The sequence below is a fragment of the Cyberlindnera jadinii genome (assembly GCF_001661405.1).
Source record: "Cyberlindnera jadinii NRRL Y-1542 unplaced genomic scaffold CYBJAscaffold_5, whole genome shotgun sequence".
Taxonomy (NCBI): Eukaryota; Fungi; Ascomycota; class Saccharomycetes; order Phaffomycetales; family Wickerhamomycetaceae; genus Williopsis; species Williopsis jadinii.
Window position 1 is genome coordinate 322,863 of NW_017963656.1, and position 16,619 is coordinate 339,481.

General features: G+C 43.1%; 12 protein-coding genes across 12 annotated transcripts; 8 read left to right on the forward strand and 4 right to left on the reverse strand.

Annotated features, from left to right (window-relative positions):
* Window positions 1-7: 7 nt before the first annotated feature.
* Window positions 8-580, forward strand: CYBJADRAFT_172680 (uncharacterized protein; the record flags this gene model as incomplete). The annotated part of the gene is made up of 1 exon (XM_020216378.1): window positions 8-580. A coding segment is annotated over one exon (573 nt), but the record flags the coding sequence as incomplete, so codon positions are not given.
* A 948-nt stretch (window positions 581-1,528) lies between these two features.
* YVH1 (tyrosine protein phosphatase YVH1) lies at window positions 1,529-2,788 on the forward strand. Its single transcript, XM_020214856.1, has one exon. The coding sequence runs from the start codon at window positions 1,546-1,548 to the stop codon at window positions 2,548-2,550; it is 1,005 nt and encodes a 334-aa protein (XP_020070951.1). The 5' UTR covers window positions 1,529-1,545; the 3' UTR covers window positions 2,551-2,788.
* CYBJADRAFT_80293 (uncharacterized protein) lies at window positions 2,312-3,395 on the reverse strand. The gene has a single exon (XM_020217944.1). It carries the CDS (start codon window positions 3,362-3,364, stop codon window positions 2,510-2,512), a length of 855 nt encoding a protein of 284 aa, XP_020070952.1. The 5' UTR covers window positions 3,365-3,395; the 3' UTR covers window positions 2,312-2,509.
* A 273-nt stretch (window positions 3,396-3,668) lies between these two features.
* Window positions 3,669-4,792, forward strand: CYBJADRAFT_177330 (NAD(P)/FAD-dependent oxidoreductase; the record flags this gene model as incomplete). Its single annotated transcript, XM_020216848.1, has 3 exons — window positions 3,669-3,809; window positions 3,834-4,699; window positions 4,735-4,792. The coding sequence occupies 3 exons, from the start codon at window positions 3,669-3,671 to the stop codon at window positions 4,790-4,792; spliced, it is 1,065 nt and encodes a 354-aa protein (XP_020070953.1).
* A 465-nt stretch (window positions 4,793-5,257) lies between these two features.
* On the forward strand, window positions 5,258-6,997 carry MET7 (tetrahydrofolate synthase). Its single transcript, XM_020214857.1, has one exon. It carries the CDS (start codon window positions 5,263-5,265, stop codon window positions 6,553-6,555), a length of 1,293 nt encoding a protein of 430 aa, XP_020070954.1. The 5' UTR covers window positions 5,258-5,262; the 3' UTR covers window positions 6,556-6,997.
* On the forward strand, window positions 6,488-10,053 carry CYBJADRAFT_80319 (leucyl-tRNA synthetase). The gene is made up of 2 exons (XM_020217946.1): window positions 6,488-6,787; window positions 6,851-10,053. The coding sequence occupies exons 1-2, from the start codon at window positions 6,749-6,751 to the stop codon at window positions 10,040-10,042; spliced, it is 3,231 nt and encodes a 1,076-aa protein (XP_020070955.1). The 5' UTR covers window positions 6,488-6,748; the 3' UTR covers window positions 10,043-10,053.
* Window positions 10,054-11,290, reverse strand: ENV9 (Env9p). Its single transcript, XM_020217945.1, has one exon. It carries the CDS (start codon window positions 11,010-11,012, stop codon window positions 10,065-10,067), a length of 948 nt encoding a protein of 315 aa, XP_020070956.1. The 5' UTR covers window positions 11,013-11,290; the 3' UTR covers window positions 10,054-10,064.
* Window positions 11,291-11,422: 132 nt separating this feature from the next.
* On the forward strand, window positions 11,423-12,343 carry ABP140 (tRNA(Thr) (cytosine(32)-N(3))-methyltransferase; the record flags this gene model as incomplete). The annotated part of the gene is made up of 1 exon (XM_020213665.1): window positions 11,423-12,343. One exon carries the CDS (start codon window positions 11,423-11,425, stop codon window positions 12,341-12,343), a length of 921 nt encoding a protein of 306 aa, XP_020070957.1.
* Window positions 12,344-12,516: 173 nt separating this feature from the next.
* On the forward strand, window positions 12,517-12,939 carry CYBJADRAFT_126664 (CoA-binding protein; the record flags this gene model as incomplete). The annotated part of the gene is made up of 1 exon (XM_020212659.1): window positions 12,517-12,939. One exon carries the CDS (start codon window positions 12,517-12,519, stop codon window positions 12,937-12,939), a length of 423 nt encoding a protein of 140 aa, XP_020070958.1.
* A 910-nt stretch (window positions 12,940-13,849) lies between these two features.
* On the forward strand, window positions 13,850-14,570 carry CYBJADRAFT_167328 (small nuclear ribonucleoprotein F). The gene has a single exon (XM_020214858.1). It carries the CDS (start codon window positions 14,009-14,011, stop codon window positions 14,252-14,254), a length of 246 nt encoding a protein of 81 aa, XP_020070959.1. The 5' UTR covers window positions 13,850-14,008; the 3' UTR covers window positions 14,255-14,570.
* PTH1 (aminoacyl-tRNA hydrolase) lies at window positions 14,281-15,130 on the reverse strand (the record flags this gene model as incomplete). The annotated part of the gene is made up of 1 exon (XM_020214859.1): window positions 14,281-15,130. A coding segment is annotated over exon 1 (599 nt), but the record flags the coding sequence as incomplete, so codon positions are not given.
* A 1-nt stretch (window position 15,131) lies between these two features.
* On the reverse strand, window positions 15,132-16,550 carry CYBJADRAFT_172689 (SGT1-domain-containing protein; the record flags this gene model as incomplete). Its single annotated transcript, XM_020216379.1, has 1 exon — window positions 15,132-16,550. The coding sequence occupies one exon, from the start codon at window positions 16,548-16,550 to the stop codon at window positions 15,132-15,134; it is 1,419 nt and encodes a 472-aa protein (XP_020070961.1).
* Between the last annotated feature and the right edge of the window lie 69 nt (window positions 16,551-16,619).

A 16,619-nucleotide genomic window follows, 5' to 3' on the forward strand; every position in this document is an offset into this window, starting at 1 on the left:
ACAAGAAACTGGCACAGGTGCCACGTACCAAGGACCGGGACAAGAAACTGGCACAGGTGCCACGTACCAAGGAACGAAACAAGAAACTGGCACAGGTGCCACCAATCCAGCAGGAGCCGGAACTACTACTGTTACTGTTCCTTCATATGGAACAACTACTTCTCCTGGAAGCGGTGAAGGAGAGGTTGTTTCTGTCACTGGCGCCTCCACTGGTACGAGTAAGTCACCGGCTGGCACAGAAAATCTAACGACTCTAGGTACTGGATCTCCTACTCCTTCCACTACAGGTGAAGGTGAAAAAACCAACCCTAGTGCTGGATCTGTCGTTCAAACTGAAGCTGGTACCTTTTCTACAGAGGGTTGGAGCGAAGTAAGCACTACCGGAGGTACTGAAGTTGCAGTGCACACGTCAGAGATTACTTCAGTTAGTGAAACTACATTAGGTACAACCCAGTCTGGTCAAGAAGCCGCGGAAACATCCACATCTGCAAGTTTAGTTTCCAGCTATGAAGGTACAGGCAGTAGATCACAGATGTCATCAATGCTGCTCTCTTTTGTTTGTGCTTTGTTCCTCTTGTGATCTCAAACTGTGCACCATATGAGACCAATTTCTTACACGAAGTCATCGAGAATTCTTGATCGGCAGATCGTGTCTTTATTATTCTTTCGTCGACATTGAATATTTGATACTTTTGATCAAATTTTCTAATGTAAACCTCTTCTATTCGATTTGGTTTTTGAATTCGTCTGATACACTCTCCTTAGGACTTGTGATTATCTTTTTATCCTGTTAATTGATATATTTTCTTTTAGTTTAAGCCTTTTATTTCCAATAGTACTTGATCCTGGATACCTGAGAGATCTTGTTCTGAAGAAGAACAGAGAGTTTCAATCAAAGCCTAAATCAGATCATCGGTTGGCAAGGCTCACGAATGTGTTTATGACCTTGGGTAGTCTCTATACCTTCATCCATATATTCAGTAGTGTGTTTAGAGGACATATGAGATGTTTGCACATTGCAATAGGCTTGTCCTTCGTAGTCTACAAAACATTCTGCTCGCGTGACATCAGCAGGTTCTGACTTCTATTAATGACTATTATTAAACATTCGGTATGTTTCCTATCTCTAGCGTATCAAGGATCTTGATCTAGTCACGCTGCTAACATATTTCGTCTCTTTACTTAACAAGTCGTAGGCTCATCACCTCAAAAGGCTGGTGAAATACCCCGATTGCCAAAGACAGAGCCATAACTTACGACAACCATCGGGCATCTTCAACATCAATGAAATTTTACAGACTGGGAGCAGATTGAGCTTATGACATCAGCAAGTTTACCTTGAGTAACCTGATGTTGTAGCCTCATTCAAGCTGGTTACTCAGTACCAGAATTAAGCCATGGGCCATTAGGCGAGAGGGTTATTTTTATGTCATATTACATCCGGACACCACCATAGTCATCGCTGTGCGGAAAAAAATTTCAACAAGCAGAGTAGAGGGATCATTAACAAAGCTTTGTTATTAGTGAATCAATTCTCGTTGAAATATGGAGAGAGTCCTGGGTGGTTTGTACATCTCATCGTATCCACATCTACTCACCAATAGATTAGAGTGCGAGGAGAATAATATAACACATATTGTATCCGTGTTCAAAGGAACATTTCCACCATCTTTCAACAAGTATACGCTCCATTCCATTCCAGTTGATGATCTAGAGAGTACAAACATCATAGAATGGTTTGACGATGCCAATGATTTCATTAATAGAGCTCTATTTCCTGGACAAACAGAGATTCAAAGAGGAGTGAAGGGGAAGCATGAGACCAACGTTGTGGTGATTTGTCAAGCCGGTGAGAGTAGGAGCGTTGTTGTTCTCGCTAGTTATCTCATGAAGAAGTACAATTTGAATCCCGAACAGGCTTTACATGCAATTCAGAGAAAGAGACCCCATATTCACCCAAATGAGAGCTTCAGAGAACAGTTGGAGTTGTACTATGCAATGGATTGTGTACTTGATAAGGACAATCATTTATATAGGCAGTGGTTGCTATCTCACTCTACCCAAACAGACCCAACAGGAAGAGAACTGTTATCCAAGGACTCTACCTTTATAGATGAGTCGAAAGTTGACATTTCAAAGAGCAGTGAGGAATTGACACAACTTAGATGTAAACGATGCAGACAACCTCTGGCGTTGAGTACCTCATTCGTTCCTCATGTTCCACCAGGAGAGGAGTCGAAACAGAGCAGATTTGTTCGTAAGGTTCCAAATTCAAAACGTGTTATCAGCGTACAATCTGCAGCAAGCACATGCTCCCACTATTTCGTTGAACCACTGAATTGGATGAAGGATGATTTGCAGAATTCACAAGAGTTGGAGGGTAAATTCCAATGTCCAAAATGTGATACAAAAGTTGGTGCATTCAATTGGAAGGGTTCTCGTTGTAGTTGCGGAAAATGGATGGTTCCTGCAATTCATCTGCAAAGGGCCAAGGTTGACGAGATTAAACTCAATCATCAATCGTCATATCCAAATCAGAGCCATTCATAGATACATTTGACACATCGAACGAAGATTCTGAAATCGGCAACTGTTCCGACTCAAAGCTTCTCTGTTGCTCATTACGGTGTTGATTCTCACCATTGATATGGGTTGGAGTGATGAAATGTGCTACTGGTGCAGAGTCTCTGCGTTGAGCATCTTCATGTTCAGCAGAATCCGCTTCGTACTGTTCCGCAACCATAAATCCACGATCATATTGGCTTTCAAAAGTCCTTACATCTTCAACTTCATCATTGTAGCTCATATCGTAAACCGCTTCATCTGCTTCAGGTACATCGTCATCCAAATCTCCAAGTAATTCCAGGTTCTGAGCTTCTGGAAGTGGTCCATCTTCCTCCGTGCGCGAAGCTTCCGGCTCCTCAGCACCTTGTACTTCCGTCACCGAATACTGGTGTTGTCCTTCTTCTTGCAGTGGTAACTGCTGTTCGAGGGTGGCTTCACCTAATAAGTTTTCTGCAGTCGGTGCCCCGTCATTCATTTGGTCGTTCAACTGCCTTCTTAGCTCGAGCTCATCCTGAACCATTTGCATTGTCTTTCCAACTCCCAAAGGTGTCAAGTATTCGAACCCCAAAGTTCTTATATCTCTGAGCTGTCTCACCCGTTGTGAAATACTCTGCTGTACCTCATCAGCGTTATCGAGAGAGGCACCGGGCCTTGTTGATGAATACGACGATAACGGTGGTGCACTTCTTGGGGATTCCGATGAGGATGCCTTCTCACTCTTTGACTTCGAGTGCTTCTTCTCATCATTGTCCAGCCAGAGACGATGGAAGTCCTGTGGTGTCAAGTCAGGTGTATACATAGTCAAATAGCGAAACCTGAGAAGTAGAAACAAAGAAAGGGAGTGAGAGAGTTGTTGTTGATGTTAATGCTCACTACTGATTTGTTTACGTTTTTGGAGGTGGTGTACAGATGTATTGGTGTATGGATGAAATAGATTTCCCGGTAAATGTCTTAAAGTCCGTCTAACACCGAATCATCGGTCATCATCAAGAGCGTGGAGTTTATAATAATTTGGGTGTTTTAAAATACCCTCACTTCTTTTTCTTTCCTTTGTAGTGATCCTGATATAACTGCGAGACAAGCTCCTCATTCAATTGTTGCCAATGACAGTACAGACCGTAGTCATTGTTGGCTCTGGATTCTATGGAATCTTGTGCGCCAATACTCTGGTGAAGAAAACCAATTACAGAGTTGTTCTCATATCGCCTTCAGATTATACGTACTTCTTGATATCCTCTATCCGTGTGTGTGTTTATAACGAACCCGAGGGCTCTCTTCTCCCGTTGAGGGAAGTTGTGGACGAAAAAGTGCGTATTGAAAAGGGAATAGTGACGCAATTCGATGAAAAAGCGGTGCTGTTGAATGACGGCAGAGAAGTAGTCTTTGATGCCATGGTCATAGCTACCGGTGCCAAGTGGTTGGATCCTATAGGTACAACGGTTGATTTCCAAGATGAGTATTCGGAGTATTTCGAGAGACAGAGGGATGCATTTGAAGCTGCTCAGCATGTTGTGCTTATAGGCGGTGGGTTCAACAATGTTGAGTTGGCGGGGGAGTTATTGGACAAGTTTGGAAAAGATTGCCAGGAAGGTAGAAAGAAGATCACCATAATCCACTCACAGCCTTTGCTAATGCCTAACGATGGTCTATACTGTGACTCATTACGTGAACGTATCACTGCGTACTTCAAATCAACACCGATTGACCTGGTGCTGAGTGCTCGTGCCCAACTCTCAGCCCCTAATACTGTGAAACTGAACAACGGCGAGACTATTGAGGCAGATTTCGTAGTACAGAGCACAGGAACCAGAGCATTGGTTCCACCAAATGATATTGAAGAGTTGTGTAACGACTCTGGGTTTATCCGTATCGATGAGACCTTCCAATGCAGCGCAATCTCGCAAGGTCACGTCTTCGCCATTGGCGATGTTACTGACATCAACTTGAAAGGCCTAGTGGAGAGGTACTCTTGGGTCAAAACACTCTGTAATAACATTGATATCGTGCTGAAGTCAAAGAGTCTGGCACAAGATACCAACAGGGATCAGTTCCAAAGAGTTTCGAAAAGATATGGGCATAAAACCACCTTTGTATCAATGGGCCGGCATTATGGTTCTGGCCAATTGCCGACCTGGTTTGGGACTTTTGTATTGCCTAATTGGGCCGTAGTTTGGTTGAAATCAAGGAAGCTTCACATTGGCACTTCAACACAGAAATTGGTATATAAAGCACCCTTTTGGTAGCATCCCCAACACCCATGACCAGCTTGTTTTGTCACACTTCTTTGGCTTGTAGTCTTAGGCCCTATATGAGCCTCACATGCAGATGTCTACTGCATGAACAGGACTCGCAGAATTTTTCAGAGTATTTTTTTGATTTCGATGCGCTGAGTTGATCCCTCCTTGAACAGTTTCCTGGTGAAAAGCCTCCATATACAGCAAGTGTAAGAACACATAGGAACGTAAACGATTGGATCAATCCACTCTTTCACATGGAGCATCAACCGGATGGAACAATGCGTCGAACATATCTTGTTAGTATACTTACTTTCTGCTTCGTAATGTTCCCGTACACTGACTTTATCTCTGCACCCACTAGGATGCTATAAACTGTTTGAACTCCTTGCAGTCCAACTTTGCCACTATTGAAGCCACTCGTAAGCTTGGGATACGAAAGAATGCCCTTGCTATGCCTGAGATGCGTGAGTGGTCTCGTCGTATCGGTTATCCTGATGTCACTGTGTTTAACAGGCTCAATGTTATCCACATCACTGGTACTAAGGGGAAGGGGTCAACTTGTGCCTTTACACAGTCCATACTGAAACAGTATCAACCACAGATCAACAAGATTGGACTTTACACTTCGCCTCACTTGAAAAGTGTGAGGGAGCGAATTCGCATCGATGGTGAGCCAATTGCAGAGGAGAAGTTCACCAAGTATTTCTTTGAAGTTTGGGATATGTTAAACTCCACGAAATCAGACGTTCAAACGTTCCCTCATATGGATGAGGGGATGAAGCCTATGTACTTCAAGTACCTCACGCTTCTGTCCTTCCATGTGTTTATGAACGAAGGCGTAGACACTGCAATCTATGAAGTTGGTGTGGGTGGAGAGTACGACTCCACAAATATCTTTGAAGCACCAACGGCCTGTGGAGTAACTGTCTTAGGTATTGACCATACCTTCATGCTTGGTGACACCATCGAGGAAATTGCGTGGAACAAAGGTGGAATTTATAAGCCTGGCTCTGCTGCATTCACAGTGCCACAAGTGCCTGCTGCTCTGGCTGTGTTGGAGAAGAGAGCATCGGAAAAGGGTGATCAGTTGCAAGTCATTGATGAATCATTAGCTGAAAGCTATGAGCTGGGGATTCCAGGTGATTTCCAAAGGGGCAACGCTGCGTTAGCAGTTGCCCTCACTGGCGAGCACCTGAAGAAGTTGAACATCTCGGTTGATGAAGACAAGACCCGTAAAGGGTTGAAAGAGGCATTCTGGCCAGGAAGATGCCAAACCATCAAGGATGGTAAGATCACTTGGTTCATTGATGGTGCGCACACAAAGGAGAGCATCGAAGCTTCTACAAAGTGGTTCAACACAGTAGCATCTCCAAACAAGAAGAGGGTGCTTCTCTTCAACCAGCAGACAAGAGACGCAGCACATCTCGTTGAGGTGCTCTTCAACAGTTGTAAATTACCTTTCGATGAGGTGATCTTCACCACCAACGTGACTTGGTCCAGTGGTAGCTACTCTGCAGATCTTGTTTCCATGAACACGTCCAAGGAGGCGGTGGATAAGCTCGAGGTCCAGAGACTACTGGCTGATAAATGGTCTTCGTTGGATGCTTCATCAAAGAGACATGTTGTTGCAGACATCGAATCCAGCGTGGGAATCGTTAGAGACCTCGGCGTTGATGTCGAGGTCTTTGTATGCGGGTCTCTCCACCTTGTTGGTGGCTTCCTTGTGGTTTTAGATGGAAAGGAGAGCCAATGATAGCATCCACAGAGGGCGGGCTTCCATAGGCGAACCATGAGCTCATTGCAGATTATGTCTCGTATCCGTGTAATTGCCCAATATGGAATGTCTATCAAACCCTCACCACAAAACAAACAAAAAGTAAACAAATAAACAAATCGCCACTTTTCCTTCTCCTTTAGTATAAAGACACGGGGCGGTTAGCGAAATCATGACTCTATCGTCAGCTGTTGGTGGGTCTCAGGTCAATGTAAGTGGAAACTAATGACTTTGCGCTGTCTTGGAACGAGTACTGATACAAGCGCCGGTATAGACCTCGAGAAGAGACGCGTTGAAACTGATCGAGAAGAAGTATCAAAAGATTTGGCAGGAGGAAAGACTGTTTGAGGCCAATTGCCCTCCAGAGAGTGTGACTCCAACGCCTGAGAAGTTTATGGCCTCAATGGCATACCCTTATATGAACGGCGTCTTACACGTTGGTCATAGCTTTACCCTCTCCAAAGTGGAGTTTGCGGTAGGGTTTGAGAAGATGAGAGGTAAGAACACTTTGTTTCCTCTTGGGTTCCACTGTACTGGAATGCCAATTCGAACCTGTGCGGATAAGTTAGCTAGGGAGGCCGAGGTCTTTGGTCAGCACTATACGGATGTCCCTCTAGCAGAGTTGGGCCTTGTGGAGTTGGAGAGCATGAGAGAGGAGATGAAGAGTGAAGATGGGTCGTGCAGGTATAAAGGGAAGAAAACCAAAACAGCGGTTAAAGAGGGACATGCTAAGTATCAATTTGAGATCATGCTACAGTTAGGGATACCAAGAGAGGAGATTTATAGATTTGCAGATCCACAATATTGGCTTGAGCATTTCCCTCCTTTGTGCCAAAGAGACTGCACTAATTTTGGAGCGAGAATTGATTGGCGTCGATCAATGATCACAACAGATCTTAACCCTTTCTATGATCAGTTTGTCCGTTGGCAGATTCAAAGGTTGAAAGATATAGGAAGAATTAAATTCGGTGAACGCTACACGATATACTCTGTGAAGGATAACCAACCTTGCATGGACCACGATAGACAATCGGGAGAGGGAATTACACCGAAAGAGTACACTGCCATAAAGGTGGAGGTTCTTGAGTTCTCAGATAAATCTATCATGAAGTATCTCGATAATTCCAAGAAGGTGATCTTGATAGCTACCACTCTCCGCCCAGAGACACTATATGGCCAAACTGGCTGCTGTGTCTCTCCTTTGATAGACTATGGTATCTATGATAACGGTCCTTGTTATTACATCACGACAGAGCAATCCTATAAGAACATGTCTTATCAGAAATTGACTCCAAATCGGGGTCAACATCAACATATAGCTTTGCTTAAGGGTTCTCAATTGATAGGCTCCAGAGTCCATTCACCTTTGGCTTACTATAAAGAGTTGCATGTCTTGCCGATGAATACAATACTAGAAAACAAAGCAACAGGTGTCGTCGCATGTGTCCCTTCAGATTCACCAGATGACTTCATTCACTCCAAGGAATTGCGGAATAAACCAGAAAGATATGGCATCAAAGAAGAATGGATCTTGGAACCTATAACTATCATTAATACTAAATATGGTGATCAATGTGCACCAGCTATTTGCAATGACTTCAACATCAGATCATCAAAGCAAACAGATAGGCTCACCAATGCTAAAGAAGCAGCGTATAAAGAAGGTTTGAACAGTGGCATAATGCTGGTCGGTGATTTCAAAGGTGAAAAACTTGAAGTAGCAAGGCAGAAGATTAAAGATTTGTTGTTGAAAAACGGGTTAGCATTTGTATATTCGGAGCCAGAAGTTCCTGTGGTATCACGTTCTGGTGATTATTGCGTTGTTTCTTTGGAGGATCAGTGGTATGTTGACTATGGAGAGCCGGAATGGAAATCTCTTGCCTTTGAGGCTCTTCATAGGATGAAAAATATGAATCAAACTACTATGAATGCGTTTGAAAGTGTCTTAGATTGGTTAAAAAACTGGGCCGTCTGCCGTACATACGGCCTTGGGACCAGATTACCATGGGATGAGAAGTTTTTAGTGGAATCACTATCGGACTCAACCATGTACCAGGCGTACTATACAATATGTCACTTACTTCACAAGGATTTCTATGGTGCAGAACTAAGTGACTCCCAGGTTACGCCAGAACGGATGACTCCAGAGGTTTTCGACTATATCTTTTTACACAGAGACAATGTTGAGACTGATATTCCAATAGATGTTCTACAAAAAATGAGAAGCGAGTTTGAATATTTCTATCCCTTAGATGTGTCCATATCTGGGAAGGACTTGATACCGAATCATTTGACCTTTTTCATATATACACATGCTGTGATGTTTCCACCAAAGTATTGGCCAACAAATATTAGGGTTAATGGTCATTTACTCTTAAACAACCATAAAATGTCCAAATCCACAGGTAATTTCTTGACTTTGCAAGACATTTTACAAAAGTATGGAGCCGATGCGTCTCGGATTGCCTTAGCGGATGCTGGTGATACCGTCGATGATGCAAATTTTGAAGAATCTACTGCAAATTCTGCTATTTTGAGGCTACATACGTTGAAAGAATGGTGTGAAGATATTATCAATGGCAATATCGTTTTGAGATCTAGCGTTAAAATTGGACTATTGGATAAGTGTTTTGAAAATGAGATGAAAGTGCTTGTTGGACAAACCTACAACCATTTTGCCCAAACAAACTACAAGATGGCATTACGCAGTGGATTTTTCGACTTCCAGGCCCTCAGGGATTTTTACAGGGATACCGTTGATGTCATGAACCGTGATCTAGTCATGAAGTACATTGAAATTCAGACTCTTATACTCACTCCCATTGTACCTCATTTCTGTGAATATATATGGAGAGAGTTATTAGGTCATGACACAAGCGTCCAAGTACAAACATTTCCCAAGTTCAATGACACCATTGACGTTATGCATTCGATGAGGTTGAACTATGTTCGTTCATTACTTCGCAGAATCCGTGAAGCTGAACTCTCCAAAGTAAAGAAGAAGAAGAACAACATATGCGATATCGAAATCGGGTCCCATATTAAGATCATTATATTCATTGCCTTGGATTTCCCTCAATGGCAACAAGAATGTATGGTCTTGTGCAACGAATTGTATAAAACTGGTCAATTATGGGATATGGGCGTTGTTAAGAGTAAAGTTAAAGGTAACTTAGGCATTGCCATGCCGTTTATTATGCACTTGATTCAAAGACTTGAAGCTGAGAACAGTTCTGAGGTTTTTAACCATTTGATTGAATATAACGAAGCCAGTATGATTCATGAGATGGAGCTCAAAGTGATGCAAGCACCGCAGTTTTTGAAAGCTTGTGCCTTGGAGATTGTACATTTCAGACACAGTGATGGAATTGTTACGTTTGGAAATGGTGATGTTATACCTATCAGTAAAGCCGTTGGTAAAGCCATTCCTGGCGAACCCGTCGTTACATTGCAGAGAATACCATAGAATATAATATTGAAACTGGCTATCAATCACATTCATAACCTCTTTGTCGTAGTTGTCTCACAGTCCATATCCAGTTATAACCAACATTATCCAAATTGTTAACCACCCTGCCTGGTACAGAAGGGACACCACCTGTTGTATAATAGCTCCCACTTGGTTCGAGTTCTTCACTCAAGGCACACGTCAACGTTGCGTAGGATCCTTGTTCATTGGTACATCCAAATAAATACCCGAATACCTCAAAGAATACCCAAAAAAGAATCCCTACAAATGGAATTCTTGTCCAATAGGAGAAGAAATTGGTATTCATGACATAGCCTGGATGAACCGAATAGCACAGCAGATTGTTCTTCATCGACAGCAGTTTCAGGTATTGCATAGCAGCAGACTTTGCCATTGCATATCTGAACCAGGTGAATATGATATTTGGCTTATAATTGAACGTCCATTCTCTGTTGAACTGGAAGAACTCCAAGTAATGGGCAATCGAACTCACATAGATAACCCTTGAAGAATGGTCCAGGAGAGGTAACAGCAGTTGAGTCAGTAGAAAATGTGATACATAATTGGTTTGGAATTGAACTTCAAATCCATCATTCGTGATTGCATGTGGAACAGCACCTATACCAGCGTTCAACACCAGTATATCAATATGCTGTTCCAGCTGTCTCATATTAAGTGCGAGGTTCTTCACACTTTTCAGGTCCAGCAGGTCCAGTTTTAGAGGCTTTAATTCTCCCAATTGGTTCAAACGTACGCTCTTATCCTGTCTTTTCGAAGCCTCCTCCACTATTTCCCTAATGGCCCTGGTGATCTTGTTCAAATTTCTTCCCATGATGTAAACTGTGTAACCGTGAAGATAGAGGTGTAGTACTGTAAACCAGCCAATCCCTGAGTTACCTCCAGTAACCACAGCCACTTTCCGAGAGACATGGGGGTTATTATAAGGCAACGTCTCTGGTAGTATCATTGTGTGAGCAGTTCCGGCAAGTATTCAGAACCGGGAGACAGGGTGGACTGATATTGTTGATATTAAAAGTCCCCTTTTCGGTTGAGTGTCCTTATGGCTTGATGAGAGGATTAACAACAGCTGCAAACCACACCCACACGCAATGCGATTCTCACAGTTCACACTACCAGCAACACGTACACCAGAACGCCAGTTCTCAATGCCACAGCCAATGTAATTGAATCAATTGGATATTCTACAAAGGCACAGAGTGAGATTTGGAGAAGTTTCCCACACGCTAGGCCGAGCTGGGAGGAAGCGAATTAGAGAGAAGGCTCTGCCTACAGAAAAAAAAATTTTTTTTTCAGCCCAGCCTAGCGAGCACAGAGGCTCATCTCATCTCATCACATAGTGATATTTAGAGCAAAGCAATGTCACAAGCGGTAGAAGAAGAAGAAGCACCAACCAGAATCGGGAGAGATGACCCTTTTGTATTCGGCCAGAGACATTTGACCGAAGACAAGGATGTTTGGGCACATAATGCCTGGGATAACGTTGAATGGGGTGAAGAGCAGGTTGCCGAAGCCATGGAGAAGATCACCAAGCAGTATGACGATCCAGTTGACGATTTCGATAAGAAGAGATATAATGAGAACCCTGCGAAGTTCTGGGATCGGTTCTATAGAAACAACAGGGAGAACTTCTTCAAGGACCGCAAGTGGCTACAGATTGAGTTCCCACAGTTATACGATGCTATCAAGCCAGAGGCCGGTCCCAAGACGATATTGGAGATTGGATGTGGTGCTGGTAATACGATGTTCCCTCTGATCAGGGAGAATGCCAACCCGTTGCTCAAGGTTGTCGGTGCAGACTACTCCTCAAAGGCAGTTGAACTCGTACGTGAATCACCAGACTTCAACCCACAATTCACAGAAGCACACGTTTGGGATTTGGCCAATGAAGAAGGCTCCATTCCAGTGGAGGAACACAGTGTTGATATTGCCGTAATGATCTTTGTATTCTCAGCTCTGTCACCCTCACAATGGGACCAAGCATTGGAGAACTTGGCAAAGGTGATGAAACCAGGAGGTGTGATTCTGTTCAGAGACTACGGACGTTATGATTTAGCACAGGTTCGTTTCAAGAAGGGAAGATTGCTGGATGACAACTTCTACATCAGAGGAGACGGTACCAGGGTGTACTTCTTTACAGAGGAGGAGCTTCGAGACATATTTACCAAGAAGTTTGTGGAATCACGTATTGGTACGGATAGAAGACTCATTGTGAATAGAAAGAGACAGCTCAAGATGTACAGGATATGGTTACAAGCGGTGTTTAGCGTACCAACATAGAGGTTATGATTCTTGGACAAGTGTTATAATTATTATATAATAATTTTATAATTATCATCACAGGACACGGTAGGGTAAGTCCAACGGAGTCTGCTTGTGGGGGTCCGAGAACGTTTAATTTAAGCCATAAACCCATTCATACCAGTTGATACAGTATCCCAGTAAGCTAAGACATGCCCTTCTTTTCACCTCAAAGAGTCTATGCTGTGCTCGGGGCATCCAATAACTCTGCCAAGTTCGGTTTCAAGATCACATGTTGGTATGTTGATCATGCCTTACCAGTTGTGCCAATAAACCCCACAGCAAGTGAAATCGTTGGTGAAAAGACGTGTCCAACCATTCAAGAGACGTTGAAGTACATCCAAGGTCAATACCCAGGCAACGATGGACTAAGCTTGAGTGTGCTGACACCACCGTCTGTCACTAAAACCGCGCTGGATGTTGATCTAGAAGGTGTCAAGAGTATCTGGTTCCAACCAGGTAGTTATGACGAGGACTGTATTAAACTCGTTCAATCCAAAGGTATCGAGCTGACTGCTGATGGACACTGCATTCTTGTTGAAGGTCCTTCAATCTACGTCCAGTCAAAGCTCTAAGGCCCCAATGTAACCCCACAGATTCACATATGTATCCCCAAATTAGTTTTTATATTACTCAAGCAACTTCTTTATAAACCCTGTCCAGCCTTGATTCCCAACTAGTTGTATAGTATATCCAAATGGCATCAACTCTGCGCTTGTTATAACAGGTATGTGATCCTTGTGTGAATCAACCTTGTTGCTGATTTCGAAAATGAGATTCTCAACTTGTCCATTCAACTGGTTGTAGAACTGCTGCCGTTGATCTTGATCCTTGCCCTGCTGCGGTACCAATGTTACATTTATGAGCCACGTTTCCCATTGTACATCCTCTTCTAATTTGCCAAACCATGACGGCCTTTTAACACGCTTCCTATCGTAGAATTTGATGCTCAGCTGTGCAAATCGTGCATTTTCCTCTTTAATCTGCTGGTGCGAATTGTCGTCATCAAAGGTTATGTTTGCATACGGGTTCGTACTATTGCTTCCACCAGGCGATCCGAATGGAGTGGTGGAAGACGACATCGGATCATGGTCAAGCTTATTCAGTACGTATCCGACTCTTTCACTTATCTCCTTCTCAATCTCCTCGTTATCAATGACGGGCTTTTCCCCATAAGTTAGTACACACATGTCCAAACAGAGACATCAAAACACACAACGACACATACATATGGCGTCTCGAGGAAGTCCCTTGTCCCCGGAACAACAGCGCCAAACGTCCTATAGAACAGTATCGTTGATATCAGCGCTTGAGAGATGGTATCATGTTAGTAATTCCAGGTCCCAAGACGGGCGAAAACGTCGTCCACCATAAGCTCCACACCCACTCACCTTTCAAGGCATCCTCCAAGTTCTCTCTATCAACACTGAGATCCAAAGTGAACTCCATCACCACCGCGGCTTTGCTCCCGATGAGGGTTTGTTTACATTCACCGCTGATTGTTTTGATTTGTTGATGTTTCCCGTTTTTGTGTACGAGGTATAGAGCCGCGAATTTTTTCACGCCGTTACAAACTTGTCGCTGTTACCAAGGGAAGAGCACGGAGAGCACGAAGAGCGAGACAACCACCATCAAAGATCAACTATGTCGCTTAACATTATAAATCCGAAGCCCTTCATCAGAGATCTCGTCGGCACAGAGGTGCTTGTTAAACTGAAGTTCAACAACACCTCCTACAAGGGCAAGCTACAGTCAAGCGATAACTACTTCAACATCTCTCTCAGCGACCCTGAGGAGATTGTTGATGGACAAGCCACGAAGCTCGGGAATGACTTATTCATCAGATGTAATAACGTGCTGTACATACGACAGCTTGTGGAGAAGTCGTAGCTGTTTGTTTGCGTCGCTCTGCTGGTGGACTGTGGTGTTCTAGGCATAGAAAGAGAAACATGTATAAACAATGTTATTAGACAAGTATTATAATTACCAGTGTTCGTATTCTATGTACACACGGTGGGACGGGGTTGTTTTTGCTGTTTCTGTCACTTACGTAGCCCTCTGATGATCTCCAAGACGTCTGGGATGACACTGGTCTTGATTATTTCCCAGTCTTTGCGTGGAATCTTCGAAAGGACGTAGTTTACAACGTCGTCTGGTTTCCTCGACTCGGGACGACCAATACCGACGCCGAGTCTATAGAAGCCATTCCCATACTTGTTGACTATGTCCTTCAGCCCGTTATGACCTCTGGATGAGACTTTGCCGTACCTCAGCTGATATTTCCCCAGGGGTTTGTCCATCTCATCGTAGAGCACAACAAACCGAACTTCACGATCTGGGAACTCTTTCCGAATCGATAACCACGGCTTACGTAGATATTGACCAGAAAGGTTCATATAACCCGTGGTTTGTAGAAAGATGGCGTCTTCGGACGAAGAGCCTCTATACATATTACAATTGGGCCATGGGCTTGAAGAGAACTTGTTTCTTGGAATCAACTCGTTCAGTACTTCATGTCCAATGCTGTGACGTGTGTGTAAGTATTGGGGCTCAGGGTTACCAATGGACGATACAACAACCAAAGGTTGCTGCTTGATGGCTTTAGCAGTCTTCGAAATCTGTAGAAGAACAGAACTGGGTCTCATGTGTGTGTCTTTGCGTTTCAATATTGGACAAAGTGTTGAGGAAGTGTGATATTTGTTTAGGACCACACTACTACTACTACTACTACCACCACCACCACCATCAACATGGATGAAAACACAGTTCATTTCAAATTCTCTAAAAACGTTGAAGCTGGCCCATCCATCGGGTTCTCCTTCAGAGATTTTAGGAAGTCACGTAGAGATTCTTGTAACTCCTCATGAGACAACGGGGTATCGTCAAAGTTGAACTCATCCTCATTGTCGTTATCGTCACCATCATCCTCTTCTTGCTCACTGTCATCGTTGATTGTTAGATTTCTCAACTGATCAAGATCTTCGTCACTCATCTTCAACGCTTCTTTTGCAAAGAATTCAAAAAAGTCATCTTCATCTATGTCAACGTTGGCTTTGGTGAGGAAATCTCTCGTCTTCTCATCATCATCTGTATCAGATTCTGTGGCTTCTTCTTCAGATTTATTAACCACTCCATCAATATTAGCCTCTGTATCTTTGAAGAAGGATTCCAACTTCTCCATCATTATCTTCTCATTATCAGTTCCCTCCTCATTGACATCTTCAATGTTATCAAATTCCAACAGAGGCGATGTGAACTTTTCAATAACACCATTTCTTTGTAGTTCCACTTGTAATAAATCCTTGCTGTTTTGCTCGTTAAACACGGCCAATTCATCTTGATCGAGAGCCCTTAGGCTAATATTTTCTCTCTCAAAGTACTCCTTTAGTGCAATACTGATGAACTTCCCACCATCTTCAACAACATCATCCTTCTCAAACCTTTCAAGCGTTGTTTTCAACAACAGATACGTTTCTACCCTCATCCTTGCCTTGACTAAAACAGTTTCACCAATAGGGTATTCTTCTTCCAGTCCATCATTCATGATACTGACATCTTTAACTTTATCCCAAATTACATGGTTCAGTTGATTACTGTTGTCGATCAATGGACCTATAAGATCAGCTTCCAATTGGAAGTCCACACTTAGTTGAGACTCTAATGCCTTATAAGGATACTCTTTCAGCTTTTCTCCAATAATTGCATTCATCTCAACGTTTATCAAGCATTTATAGCTCGCTTTTGTTAAGAACGTCAAAGCCTCCACCAGTTTTAATGACCTATCCATGTAGTAAACATCTGGAATGATGATAAACCGGCCTTTGTTCAGCCAAACACGGTTCGTAGCAACCTCTGGAGAAACCCATGATGGCAACGATTCCCATGATTCTATCAATACAAATTCACCTTCATAGTCATAAACCTGTACGAAGACATCTTCATATTGAAGTGATACATTGTACAATAACCACGTTATAAGCCACTCGTCTGATATCAACTCCCCAAGTTGTAAATTGGCAAATACATACTCATAACCATCATGTGTATAGATTCTTGGTGATATGGGTTCAAAATCCCACACATAGTGATCAATCCATGGGGATAGGAGCTTCATCAATGTGTCATATACACCAATCAGTTGTCTGTGTCTGTCTTCCTCATCCATCACTGGTGATAGAACAAACATTGTCAATGTTAGCAGTTTCTGCTGTTTGAAGGCAGAATCCAAGGGGTTAATCTCATCATTTTGCCATAT